Source organism: Dermacentor variabilis, chromosome 4 (assembly GCF_050947875.1).
Source record: "Dermacentor variabilis isolate Ectoservices chromosome 4, ASM5094787v1, whole genome shotgun sequence".
Taxonomy (NCBI): domain Eukaryota; kingdom Metazoa; phylum Arthropoda; class Arachnida; order Ixodida; family Ixodidae; genus Dermacentor; species Dermacentor variabilis.
The window spans coordinates 120,679,390-120,693,833 of record NC_134571.1 but is presented as its reverse complement, the minus strand read 5'-3'; the positions used below and the strand labels follow the sequence as shown (position 1 = coordinate 120,693,833).

At 45.3% G+C, this 14,444-nt stretch overlaps 1 protein-coding gene across 2 annotated transcripts in view; it reads right to left on the bottom strand.

Annotated features, from left to right (window-relative positions):
- Nucleotides 1-12,072, bottom strand: part of LOC142579685 (low-density lipoprotein receptor-related protein 4-like) — a 222,404-nt gene extending 210,332 nt beyond the window's left edge. For both annotated transcript variants that reach the window (XM_075690146.1, XM_075690147.1), the window contains exon 1: nucleotides 11,950-12,072. In XM_075690146.1, the coding sequence (XP_075546261.1) occupies nucleotides 11,950-12,025 (76 nt within the window). In that variant the 5' untranslated portion in view covers nucleotides 12,026-12,072. The remainder of the gene's footprint in view (nucleotides 1-11,949) is intronic.
- Between the last annotated feature and the right edge of the window lie 2,372 nt (nucleotides 12,073-14,444).

Genomic DNA, 14,444 nt, shown 5'->3' with positions numbered 1-14,444 from the left:
TAATGGTAAGTCATGAGTTGTTATCTCAAAATAATTAATAATGACGAGCAACTGTTCACCTGGTCCCAGATTTCCGGTTAATACGACTCCTCAGTTGTACTTATAGAAACGTGTTGAGCAAAGGTGAGCTTATTCCTACGTGTACTCATTTAATTCTTTTCTCGGGGACTACATTTCACCCGCTACACCAAGTTAAGTTTAACGCTCTGAACAGGATGCGCCTGCATGATTTGCAACTTACTCGAATGTTATCGTTGATTCTATCTGTTGCGTATGTTCTCGCAAAACATTTTATAGTCAGCTAGCATGCGCAACACGAATCGTGTAATAGTTTCGGGAAGGCACGCGGACGCCAGCGTTTACCCTGGAACTTTCGACGAGTCAGGTAAAAAAAAAAAAAAAAAAACGACGATCGCCAACTTTACTCGCCGCTGTCACTGTGCTCCAATGTTACTTGTTCTGCTGGTCACAAGTTCTCTCAACAAGGCGCTAAATTTGTAGCTCACAGTTCTGACACGTCGTCGTTATTCGCCGGCACTACAACGTGACAATGTTTGCCGCTTTTGTTTACCAGTGTTAAGCGCCAGCACATTTTATGTGTTCCTCGTGGGCAGCCGTTTGCACCAGACTAAGACATCGAGATGCCATTGCCACGAAGCGTTTCATTAGGCACGTTGCAGTGAGGGATTGCGGATTAATTTTGACCTTCTGGAGTTCATTAACGGGCACCTGAATGTAAGTACACGGGTGCCTTGTATGTCGCCCCCATCAAAATGCGGCCGCCATGGCGGAGATTTGATCCCGAGACCTCGTGCTTAGGAGCGCAACACCAAAGCCACTAAGCAACCGCGGTGGCTTAATGATGGTTCAGATCGACGTCGTTGGACCTCTACCACCCTGCCAAGGCCCAAGGTACCTGTTAACTATATCTTAACAGGTTTCCACTGGTGATCGGAAGCCGTGACGATCACTATATAGTTTCAGCGTGGTCACTGAAGCAGTTCAATTTTTCTCGACACTGGATTACGTGCTTCCTGTGGGCTAGCGTAACGTTCGCGGAATGGGGACAGTGATTCGTGTCGTCCATCTGCACCGAACGTTCCCGGCACGACTCGGCGAAGCGCAGTGGCATTTCTTGCACAATAAAGCGGGTTGGTTGGCGGTCATCGTACTTCGATGCGCACCTTCCGTCATCGCCCGTTTGGGCTTGTCGAGATCGCCTCAGCATTAATGTAACTACGGCTACCGACGCCCGTGGTCATTATCGTCATCATCGTTATCGCTCGCCGGCGGCGACGGTTATACTCTTGGGGCAGAGCTTCATATACCGGCACCTACATGGCCTCCCATGGCGCCTCACGTGTGCCTGGAGCGGTTCGCGACCTAATAGCATTGGCGGCCCGCGCAACTGTACTATACAAATTAAACAAACCTTTCTGCGGTTTGATTCTGCTCAATCTGTCCAGAGCGTCGTCCTAACGCTCCCAGTACTTGCGCTTAGTCGCGTGTGTTTCTCGTCTCTATGAGTTTCGTTCGGCTTAAAGTGGCAATGTAGGCGCGAAATACGATGTAAACTGTCAAATGGCATGACCTATTTGAAATTTAATATAAATAACAGTTCGGCCATATGCCAGTCGCCAGTACTGCAAAGTACGCCTCAACGCTTTTCTCTTCTTTTTTTTTAACAAAGGTGCATTGCTCGTTTGCCCTCTATGAATTGGTGTTGAATGCATGTAAATCGCTAAAGACTATTGATTGTTGGGCTAGTTCACGTTGCATATTTATCATTGCGCTGAGCGGAAAGATTCTCGGAAAAACAGGGGCCATGCAGATAGGACAGACACTCTTTCCCCGTCCACATGGCTTCTATTTCCTACAATTGTTCCACTTAGTGCAATGAACAATATGTAAAACGCTTTTTCGCATTAATGACATACGAAGAAAATTTGTCTAGATTGCTGCCACAAATCCCACAATGTTTTTTATTCACTGTGGTGTTTTGAGTTGCTTCACTTCTATGGGAAAGAGTAATTGCCAGTATAACATCACGTGCAGGCCCTGCTTGCGTTACTATGAAGAAAAAGTTACCGGTGGAATGATAAAAAAATAATAAGTAAACGAGATATGTGGACGCGCTATCATGGCATCAGTGAGTCAGCACGACTAAATCGTGCGCAGTTATTTATGACAGCCCATATTGTACACCACTTCTCTGTCCAAGTATCCTCAGTACTCGTTAGAGCATATGCGATGTCGCGTACGGTTTCCAGAAACAATAACTACAAAACTTGAGAGAGAGAGAGAAGAATACAGGAAGGCAGGGATGTTAACAAGTCAATAGTCTGGTTGGCTACCCTACACTGGGGGAAGGGAGAAGGGGAAGAGAAAGAAGGGAGAGAGAAGGTGTAGATACGTGTACAGACAGCACTTCAGTTAAAGTCGCTCGAGCAAACCAGAAGCCGATGATCGGTCGGGACGGTGCTCTAATATTGTCTGTTCACTCAGAGGACGATCATCTAGTTTCCTCAATGTGTCAGACAAATACTGTCTTTGTGCTTGAAATTGAGGACAATGGCACAATATGTGGTCAATGTTCTCCTCGCATGCGCAAACATCACATGCAGGACTATCAGCCATTCCAATTAGTGCTGAGTAGGCATTCGTGAAGGCCACTCCAAGCCATAACCGACACAGAAGAGACGCTTCACGCCGGTGCACACCGGCTGGAGGTCTGAGTTGAAGTGATGGGTTTAGTCGGTGCAGTCTTGAGCGCCTTGTATGTACGGTATTCCACTCTGCTAAGGAGATCGTGCGTGCCAGAATGCCAAGTTGTCTCGCGGCGTCGGTCCTTGAGAGCGGAATGGGGACGCAGCGGTCTTCTTGGTTTGACGTCCGAGCTGCCTTATTGGCGTCATCATTACCAATGATACCGCAATGACCTGGTATCCACTGAAAAGAAATATCATGGCCTTTTCCTCTTAAGTGATGGACAAGTTCCGCGATTTCGCACGTGAGCTGATCGTGAGTTCCATGTCGGAGAAATGAATGCACACATTGCAAGGCCGGCCTTGAATCGCAGAAGACTGGCCATTTTCTAGGACTTTCAGTATTTATCACTTGAAGCGCGTCGCGGAGAGCCGCGAGCTCTGCAGCTGTAGACGTAGTGACATGGGAAGTCTTGAACCGCTTGGTTATTCTCATTGCTGGTATAACTACAGCGCCGCCGGAGCTGGTTGATGTAGTTGATCCATCAGTGTAGACGTGTGTGCAGTCGCTGTATTTCTCGTACAAGAGAAGTAAAGTTAGTTGCTTGAGCGCTGATGATGGCAAGTCCGACTTTTTCTGAAGTCCTGGGACTGTAAGGTTCACTTGAGTACGGCGCATACACCATGGAGGAATAGAAGGCCTTGCCGCAGGTGTGTAACCTGACCTGAAAGAGGCACGGTGCGCGAAGACAGTCGCACTGAATGTCGTGTAGGGCCTATCTACTGGGAGACTTGCTAGGTGGTGGGTAGGGGTCCGGGCGAAGTGTCTTATGTGCACACGCATGGTTTTAATGCTAATGTGCGTTCTAATAGTGAAATCTTGAGCCACTGCAACAACTTCAGTCGTTGACGTACTCCGCGGTAGACCGAGACATATCTTGAGTGTTTGGGCTTGGATGCTTTGGATTATGTTCAGGTTAGTTCTGCAGGTGTTGGACATGACAAGTAGGCTGTACCACAGGAATCCAATAAAGAGGATCCTGTACAGTTGCAGCATAGAGTGTATTGGCACTCCCCAGGTCTTTCCTGCAAGGAACTTAAACATATGGCAAATTCCTGTCAGGCATTTTTTCACATAATTCACATGAGGGGTCCAGGAGAGATTTTTGTCAAGGACCACCCCTAAAAATCTGTGACTCGTGCTGTACGAGATCATGTGTCTGTCGACGGATATCACGTATGGAGACATTGATTTCCTGGTAAATGCCACCGCTGCGCACTTCTCGTATGATATATGAAGTCCTTGTTCTCTACAAAACTTGAGATACATATAAAATGATTGGGCTCGAAGTATTATGGCAAGGGAATGTATACCGGGTGTTTCAGAGAATACTTTCTATTTTAAAAAAATTCCTCTGGCAGATAGCACAATTCTAGCCCATGAGCAGGTGTAGTAGAGGATGGGGACTTTACTTGCGCAAGAGCTTGAAATGCGTAATTGTCTAATGAAGAAAATGCACTAATTAAGTGTTTAACCAAAAACAATGGGGCTCATATTCCGATTTACAAATTGTAGCATGGGAGTTTGTAAGGCCGATCCACTTGGAACGAAATCTCAGGATGACACCGGTTTCGAGATATTAACTCCCGAACATTGCGGAGAAATGCAGTGGCGTTCCAGTCACTTTTGTGCTTCAATGCATAATGCATAAAGCGTCGTTTTCTGAAGAAAGTAAGTGGAATTAACGACAGTCAACTTTTACCGCAAATTTGACGGCGCATGTCTCGTAAAGCGTGTTATGCACACAATTCTTTTCAAGTGCGTGTGCCTTGCAGTCTCACCTGTATGTACTATTGGTTTTCCTTTAAGATTTTAAAGATATTTAAGATATTTAAGCCGGAGTTTCGACGCTTACCTAGACGCCGTGATTCTATGGAGCACACCCACAGCCCACAATGTGACTTAAAAAGAAAACATTCCTACAATACGCAAAATTGTATTTTTATATTATTTTCTTTCATGTACTATCGCAGTGAAGTGCCTGAAAAGGGAGGCGTAAAAAACGTGGACACCACAAAAGCAAGAAAGACGGCACAAACATTGCCTTATTATTTCACTTTCGCGTTCTTCTAGTTTATCGCTGCCACAATTCTTTCTCTCGTCGCATACTCGGGTGGTGCGCGTAGGGACCCGCATAACACGTGTTTGCGTGCTCGATCGCTTTATTCGCTCTTATTATTTCAGCTCTCACGCACGACAAACTGCTACCATAAAATCAAAGAAAGCTTGCTGTCGTGACCACGAAATACCCGCAGAGGACATGGGTAGCGCAGGCATTACTCATTAGAACACTGGCCGGTCGCAACGAAATTTTCCCACCAGGCACCGTTTTCTTTCTTTTCCTCCGAAATGTGACAACGTGTAGTAGGTGCGCGATGAAAAATGCGCGGAGACCCAGCGCACGCGGGTCGCAAATTTGTTAGCTTTGTTTCTCATTCGCGTCCGTACTCTCGGACCCGGGGAAATTCTTTTCGACGCTGGAGACCCAGCTTCAACGTGGCTCGCCGATAGCGAGCTCTGCTTCCAAGAAAAAAAAATAAAAATGAAATGGGGGCCGAGGAGAACCGAGAATCTGTGGTCCAATGGGAGAAACACGTATACATTAGCAAGATTTACATCCTCCGTCGTCTATAGTTCAAGGGGCAGAGAGAGGCTTGCATTTTCGTCTCTCCCCTTTCTTGCGCCCTGCCTCGCGTCCTGCGTGGCGCAAGGTGCTGTTTGTCACTGGCACCATAACCATGCAAAAAAAAAAAAAAATGAAGTGCCTGCATCCTTTCGAGCCCAATGCGCGTACTCTCTCAACTAGAGTTCTTCTTTTTTTCAGCACGTACACTTCATTGCATTACACGCTACCCTTACCCCTTCCCCTCCTCTTCTTTTTCGCTTCGCTCTTAACGCACGCAATGCTGTCTCCCAGTTCTATGGTCCACACTAGATCCTCTGATGTTCTTTCTTTCTTTCTTTCTTTCTTTCTTTCTTTCTTTCTTTCTTTCTTTCTTTCTTTCTTTCTTTCTTTCTTTCTTTCTTTCTTTCTTTCTTTCTTTTTATTCTCGGCCTCGGCTGCAAAAAACGGCGCAAATTAATTCGAGTGCCAAGCTGTATTTCCCAAAGATGTATGGCCTCTACACAACACATATTGAAGCAGAACTGAGTATATATACCAAATTAAGACGTGGTGGTGTCTCGGTATCCTTGCATTTGTTAACACTTACTCATTTGTCGAGCACCATCGGAAGGGGGCGTCTATAGCAGCGGTTGCATTAGAAACGGCAGTGCTGAGTTCAAGCTACTGCATTAAAATGTGCCTTAGATGCACAGCGGATAGGCGTTGCGTCAGTTAGCTTTACGTTTTTTTTTATGACTGCCTGAGTATAAGTCACGCCGTCACATGCGCACGTACATAGCTCGGGCCCACTACGAGGACTCATCCTACACCAGCGGTGGCGCCACTTTCGTTTGACGGCTTTATTTATGGACGCCACTGAAAGCGCCAAAGTCAGCATTGACAGCCGGCGCATTTGTATGGACGTATATTTTAGCTGGGATTTCGGGGCTCAGACGGAGCTGCTTGGTGCATGAAGTGTCTGTGTTCGACAAGAGACACGCAACACGACGCGGTATAATAGGGGGTGACGTGGCTCTCGTTACATAGCTGGGGTTTGCGTGCGACACACAACTTACGCGACGGCAGCGGTATCAGTGATGTGTGGGATAAGTGGTGCACGGTTTCAACCTTAAACGCAAAGTGCAGGAAAGTCTTACGCATTGCGCTAGATGACTGTGTTACTGTTACAAAACCGGGAAACTTCATGAGGCGGATAACTATGTCGCGATATGGAAGGAGAGAAGAAGAAAGAAATGTGTGAATACCAAATTGCGTGCGGCAGCGGCAAGTCTTGTAAACGCCAGAACGTTAAAGGGGTCCTGAGACACTTTTCTAACTGATCATAGTATTGCCTGACTAATAAAGGACGTCGTTTCACGAGTATCGTGAAAAGATTGTAAATTCCATGCTGCATGCAGTGCATTACTATCTCGCTCACATGTACACCGAGGCCTCTGCGACAAGTCGGCAACGTTTTCGTAGTACAAAATGTTAAAGAAAGTGTTTCAGAGCCCCTTAGGGACCGGATATCAATAGTGATTTCTTAAGTTACCTTTGGGAAATTAACTTCGCAATAAATTTTGAACATAGGCTTATTGAATTGAGGCAAGAAAACAACTAATTTGCCGCTAAACGATAGCTTGTTTTTCATTTTTTAAGCAAGGAAATCTAGTTATACAGAGGTGCAAGACGTTTGAGAGAGAGATAAGATAGGAAAAATAGTGGAGTTGACCTGAATCACGTGCGGAAGCTGTAAGAAACTGATATGATTTAACCAGGCGTATCATTCTGTATTTCTATGCTAAGCTACTCATAACTGTTTACCTTTTACGCCACGTGTTGGCGAGTGGAATTTTTCGTCTAAGTAAACGCAGTGTGTAATTTATAAATCTACGCTGAAATTCTTGCTCGGTGGTCCTTCAAGGACAGGCTTACAAGAAAAGAAATGCTATGGGTGACGTAGCCCGTACAACTAACTAACACATTATTTTCCAAGCAAAGTAGAAAGATTAGACTTTCTTTTTGATTTTGTCTTTCTATGACGTAAGTTCCTATAGAATGCATCACACTATCTTGGTTAGGGAATCTTGTCTTTGTCACCATTGGCTGCTATGTAAGTAAGTTTGCTTAAACCATTTTCAAACAGGCAAGCGATTGTTTACCCCGCTGACGATTTTTAGCAAGTTCGTGACAAGGCCAACCCACATCACCTGGAATAAAATGTTAGCGTTTCGTTACACAGTCTCGAATGGCGAACGTTCGAGCTGACCGTCTTAGTTCCAAAATGTTTCTTAAACGTGTGAAAAAAATTCTTGACTTTCAGTACTTTGGTGTTTGATGAGCTATACACAACGATGCGGAGCACAGTATATTCAGATTCAAGATGTATTGTTTTTTTTTCATTTGATAATTAAAAGTTACTCACCTAAACTAGCTGTCGTTCAGTGATTCAGCAACGTAGCAATTTTATTAGTAATACAGTTCTGTTAGTTTAACGCTCATTATTATCACTACATGCTGCATTTGAAAAAGGTGCTTCTAGGTAAAAGGCCTCACAACCTTAATACCACGCGAAGCTGGATTTAAAAGCACTTCATTCAGGTCGTTACTTCGTTACCTACCCTCAATATAATACATACGTAAGAGTATCTGCCACCTACATTTTGTCAAAGCGTTGTCGAAGTGGCGTAGTATGCGAAATGTGACAGCATGTTTAACATATTATCACTATGAGCATTCAACGTACTCCCGTTCGGAGCTCGGACGGTGATATTGAAACAACGGTGACTTCGTGCACCGTGAGGGTGCCCACATAAAATGAACATCAGACAATTTTTTGATGATAAATAGTAAAGTTAATAGTAAATAGTAATAGTAAATCATACAAACAAATACGGCCTGCAAATGGTTGTATGCTTTAACCGACAATAGCGCAAGAAATAAGCGTCAAATTGATTTCTTCATACATCAAGTAACTGCAAGTTTTAAAGCGTAGTTTTCAGCACAAAAACATGCCCATCGATAATGTTTATATTCAACTGGAAGAAGGCTAGGTAAAAATCTAGTTGGTAGGTGCGGTGAGCTTAGTGTTCATGCCAATTTATTCCAAAAAGAAATGAGACAGGGTTTTTATTCATACGTCGGTCAGCTCTTCAATGCCCAGAGGTTAGTCTTCGACACTTATTTGTTGCATTCATTTGGGCACTTAAATATACATATGCAGTTTACTTAAATGCCATGTACGCATTTGTTGCTATTTAGCGTGCGTGGGGTACATACGAGATGCATGGTCATAGAAACACTGCTTCACGGATATTTTCTTCCAATCCAAAACTGGATGTTAAAATAACTCTTAAGTAGCGCCGCTGATATTATTGGTTCAGTCACTCCAACCCTGTCACTTCCAACGTAAGGTAATATTCTAGATTGTGGCATTAACATTGTGCGGCATACTTGCCTTTCGAAATCATACTACAATCGGTCCGTTCTACCCTATCAATTTGAACTAACAAAAAATCTGGCATAACGACGCATGCCGTAGGGAATTACTTGCCACCTCCAGGGGTTCTTTACAGTGCAAATAATGCACGATGCACGAGCCTTTTTTTTGGGGGGGGGGGGGCATTCTAACGCCATTGGAATGCGGCCGCCGCGGGCGGGGCTGAGCCCGCGATGTCAACCTCAGCAGTGCAGCGCCGTAAAGATTGAACTACCGCAGTTGGTGTCAATTTAAACTAAACGTATATGAACGAAGCGAAAGTCGTTTAACGCTTAATCGTGCGTTCTTTATAAGAGCTTTTGCTGTCATATCGATTTGCCATATCGATAAGAGGCCAGCGAGATAAAGATCCCGTATAACGCCATTACAGCTTGGTTTCAATTTTCTGTGGCTTCCCGTAAGCGCGGGTCTCCTTGCGCGCACAGCAATAGGGAAAAACACGAGGGCAAGAAAAAGAAAAAAAAGAGCTTGACTAAACGAACACATGAAGAGCTTCTCTGCATGCGCAGTCTGTATGCAAAAAAAGCCAAGTTTACATTTTAATCAGTGACATTTTTTATTTTTGTTTGTTTGTTTATTTTTTCACATTGCGTTAAAGCTAATGCTTCTAGTGATGTCTCAAGTCAAGGTTGGACAGAAATCCAGGTCGACACACAGAGTTACTGTATGTCCTTATACTCCGGAGAACCCGAACACGAGAGAACGTTTGAACAAACGGGGAAATATTGGGCCGCCTGCGAGAGTGCGGAGAGTGGCCAGATTACGTTGGAGATTTGAAACGAGTTCTCTCAGCGTGTTTGCCGCCAAGTCGTGTGTAATCAAATTAACCCTATGGGCTACCGTTCGCGAGCCGCTTTATATATGAGCGCCGCTCCCAGTTCCCGTTTACCTAGCTTCTCCCACAAGAACGCTGAGCTGGAGCCTACGACTTTTGTACGTTCTCCACTACGTCATTCGCGCTTCCATTCACATGTGAAGGAGAATAGGGATAAGGGATGCAAACCGGGCTGAGCTTGGTTGGCTGCTTTGTCTTGCAGAAAAGGGGAATCGCGACTGGAAGATGAGGATAGAAGTACACAGTGCGTACCGACACACGACACAGTGAGGCATTGGTCGTCCACTTCCCCACGGTCGGTCATGTAGGCTGGTGCATCCTGAGATCATCGGCGCCTGTGTGGCTTTGCTCCTCGTATACGCCTTCAACGAGGACGCGGTGTAAATTTTTTTTTCTTCTTCTGTAAAAATGCTTGTCATCCAAGTGTCCTAAAACTGTCCGAAGCGTAAGACTTCATCATCTGCGCGGCCTGTTTGCCTCTGTGCTTACTTGCATTAGATTCCTACGCAGAGATAACGCAACGTTTCTTATCCAGTGCACTTACTTTTCGAGCTCCGTCAGTGGTCTGAGCGGCACTCAGATTATCTTATCGCCACAATCGACAGGTTGTGCAATATAGACGATCATAAAAGAGTGGAATCGGGCGAAAGGAATCTTGACATTATCCCGGTCCAATGTTTAAAATTTAGGCCGCACGGCGCGCATTTTGGAAAAGAGAAAAAGAAAGAAACATGTTTTGTAGCTGCATCCCCAGCATTTGAAACCTCGATCCTTCAAGGCGTGAGGCCGCCCCGCGCACTATTCCTAGCGGCCGCTGAAGTCATCGTCCCTTGGGGCACAACTCCACGACCATGTTTATCGGCTTACAAGAGGAGCGAAAAAAGGCAACGTTTTTTACCACAAATGCGGGCGAAGCGCTGGTATTTCGCTTTCCACATGTGCTGTATAAATGTTGTCCGAAAGAATGAAAAAAGGAAGGCGAAGAGGTTCTCGTGCGAAGAAAATATACGAACATGTAAGAAGAAGGCAAGACTTTATGCGCTTACGTGTTGAGGAATAGTACGTCTACGGCTGTTTATTTATTCTCTTATTTTACTTGCAAACCATTTTTTATCGTGTTTCACCGTATGCAACTTTCATGAAAGAGCGCTTTTCTAGGTAAATTATGAAAGCATCGCAAACTCTGACAGGCTCTGCCAAGAAAACGAGCCTCGGAAAATATCTTCTTTTTTTCGTACTCTTATTTAAGTTCCCAGCTTTACTGAATGTATCGTGACAAAGACATCTACTTTATATAGACCTACAGTGTAGCGTAATCTGCTAAGCGACCAAGCATGGTTCAGACTTTCCTTTAGAAAAGCAAAGTCATCCGAATGCTCCCACGAATCTCTCAGACCACAGGACCCTGAAAGCTTAATTTAAAACTTGAATGTTGAAGTTGGTTGCATCGTATTTTTGAGATCATAGTCGTGCTCATTGTTGTTGCAATGCATTGTTGCCAGAAAAAACGAATCCTCACTTTACTACTGCCATTCTCTGTGTGTCACTTCTTTAACTTGAAATAAGCACTAAAGAATCTATGAAAAATTATACTCCGAATAAGTAACATAAGGCATACAGGAATAGATCTTTATCATTAGTCACTAAGTTTTCATAACAGCCCTTGTTTATTGGAATCATCCTGGCCGTATTCGCTTTGATCTGGTGAATAAATATGCCCAATGTATATAATTAGGTACTCTAATATATTTTTTAATCATGAAAGAGTAGCCTCAGTTGATATATCGTTGAGCGATAACGTTGCGTTTCATTTGAGCAGCACGATATTTTTGCACAAGCAAAAATGTCGATGCCTTCAACTCTTCCAGCCCAGCCAAAGAAATAAAAATCAAATCACTTCTTACTGCAACTAAGTCGACAATACTTCCGTTTCGCCTATTTACTCAACACTTCAAATAGGCCATACTCGAAGCCTCAGCAAGGCCACTGATATGTTCAACCGGGTTTACGGCGGCCAGCTATCGTAATAACCATACGTTACATCTCGCAAGCGTCGGCAATATTGGCCTAGATACGATGAACATGGCCAAATTTATGAATTCACCCTCTTTCTTTTTTTAGTGTCGCAGGCCATTATCCTGTCTGGCTATTTTTATCTCGCACAACAGGACTACGCTAATATTAACAGGAAACAACCACTAGTCATCAGCAAGCGCAATTGCATGCAAGAAGTATATTACCAACCTTTGGCGAGTACGACCATAGTGGTAAGGGCAGCGCAGAAGATTGCCAGTGGGATTTTGGGAACAGCACTTTCCATTGTTGTCACGTCATCGCGTACACAGAAGAGACGAAACCGCAATAACACACATCGTCACGGTATTCCGAATGTCAAAAAAAAAGAAAAAGAAATCTCCTGAAGCACGAGGAGCGATGGGAAATGTATCCTTCGCGGAAACACTCACTCACGAACGACACATAATTCACGTCAAAGTACCAACGCACCGTCCGAGGCGCAGCACATGACACGGAGGTCTGCGCGAGCTAGAACGGCGCAGTCAAGCGAAAGTCACCTAATACCCGATCTTCCGAGCTTGGCACCGGCGATAACACCGCCGCGGCTGGTGGAATGCCGGCCGCTCGAAGTACTCTCCCGTTCACAGGGGGGAAATAGGGCCTCTCAGCTGATGGAGGTGGGCGGCTTCTAGTAGCTTAACGGCTTCCTCTTTTTTTTTCTGCCTCCTCAAAGGGTGGGGTAAGATGAGAGTTCCCGATGAGGGCCTTTCGGGTATGTCACGGAACCAGCTGTGGCCAGATTAGTGGCTTCGCCAAGTACCACGTGACGCTTCCGCGCCTGATCCAAGCGAAACTGATTCGGGATGGGCGCGCAGGAGACACCAGCGGCCGAGGGGAAAGCTCAGCGTCGTCTGGTAGCTGGAGCCGTGCAAGTCCGCTTCATCCGCGAGCCGTTAGGCGGCGCGTCGGCGGCAGCGCTGGCGCTGATGTGATGCCCCTTCGGGAGCAGATGCGGTTGCCGTGGCAACCGTGTCCGCACACTGGCTTTTGCCTCGGCTGATGATCCTGCCAAGACGTAGCGGGATATTGTTTCGCTAGCTAGATTTCTGCCTCCTTTCTTTATTCTTCTTTTTTTTCTTTTTGGCTTGATCGGGAGCGTCGCACACTTGTGTGGAGCCTCTTCTTTCTTCAGTCGAAGGACTCTGCCTTGATTTATTTCTATTTTCTTATTTTCTTCGTCTCGTTCGTCTTATGTTTCATTCTTCTATTCCCCTTTGTCGCGATGTTCTGACCATTAGTGCAGACTGTTCCTTGATCCACCCTATCCTTTGTTGCCCGAATCGCTCCCTAACGCAGCGCGCTCTCATCGGAGTGCCGAACGCTGTGCGGCGACATTAGCGTGTTTGACGTTCATGTGGTGGGATATGAGGCGGGCGAGCGAGAGCTCTTGTTTCTGGTACTCCTCAAATTCTGAGGTTGGTTCCCTCTTCCCTCGATGTTCGTGCTTTCTTTTTCGTGTGCACCGCGTGTCTTTATTTATTTATTCATTTGTTTATTTTGTCCTTACTGCCAAAGTTCTCGCCAAAGCAACCTAAAAGTCTTAAAGCTCATTCGTTATTTCCGTCGAGTACGTAGTCAATATGCTGGTGCGCTCTTATTTATTTATCTGTCTTATTTTTTCACCGCTGCGCTAAATTTTACTCTGGTAGTGTGATTCCAAAGTTATTAAGCAATATTTTAGGCATATAGGTTTGAAAACAGGTGGGGCATTTCCAATATTATCCTTTGCAGCAATGTTCTTGTTTTTTTGGCTCTTCATTTTATTTCTCAGTTGTTTGTTGAAGCACCCTTGTGCGAACTGATTATTTACCTCAATGCCTTCTTTTGACTTGATGGCATCATTCTTGATTTGAAAACAGACTTACACTTTTTTAGAGAAGCCGGCTAGAAAACAGATGCAGCTTGTGGTGGTGGTGGTGGTGAATTGTAGCAGCAGGCGGGTTTAGCCTGGCGAACAAGGCCGGCAATTGCTCCGCACGAGCGTCTCGCACAATACCGCTGAAGGGTTTCACCATATGTCTATCAAACCAGTCTGTCTTAAGAATTCGATGAGGAGACGTGAAGTTTCTTTGCGGGCTATAACAGATCCCTCGGGAAATATAAGGTGTTGCAGGCGCGCATGCGGAAGGTCCTTGTTTTGCAGATTCGTCAGGAGAGTGTCTCTTTCATCTTGGAATTGCTGGCAGGACCACAAAAAGTGCTCAATGTCTCCTGTCTCGTTGCATGCTTGTGCAACTGCACCCAATGCCTAATGTCTGCATCTAAGGCCGCTGTCGCTGCTGCATCTCATATTATGCTTCTATTGAAAATCACTTCACTTCGTTTTAGCTGCTTTCCTCTCTTTATATACTCTCTGATTCTGCCCTCCATTTGGGCCAGTCACCCAGAACTGTAACTCTGGTTATCCTTCCCTGGCCCTCTATGCACGTCTTCTCTCTCTGTACTAATGAGCACCTATTGCGCCATTGTTCCTGGTGAAACGGCGCTAGCCTGAACGTCCTCTGACAGTTATAAAGCGGTTATTGTCAAGATGGCTTTCACAACCGAAGGTCCTTGGGCCAGCGCCGCCCGCGTCGCACATGCACAATCTCTAGGAGAGCATCGCTGCAGTGCCTCAAGTCTCCAGGTGTCTGCGATAGCTTGTAGACTTGCTACGTATCTTC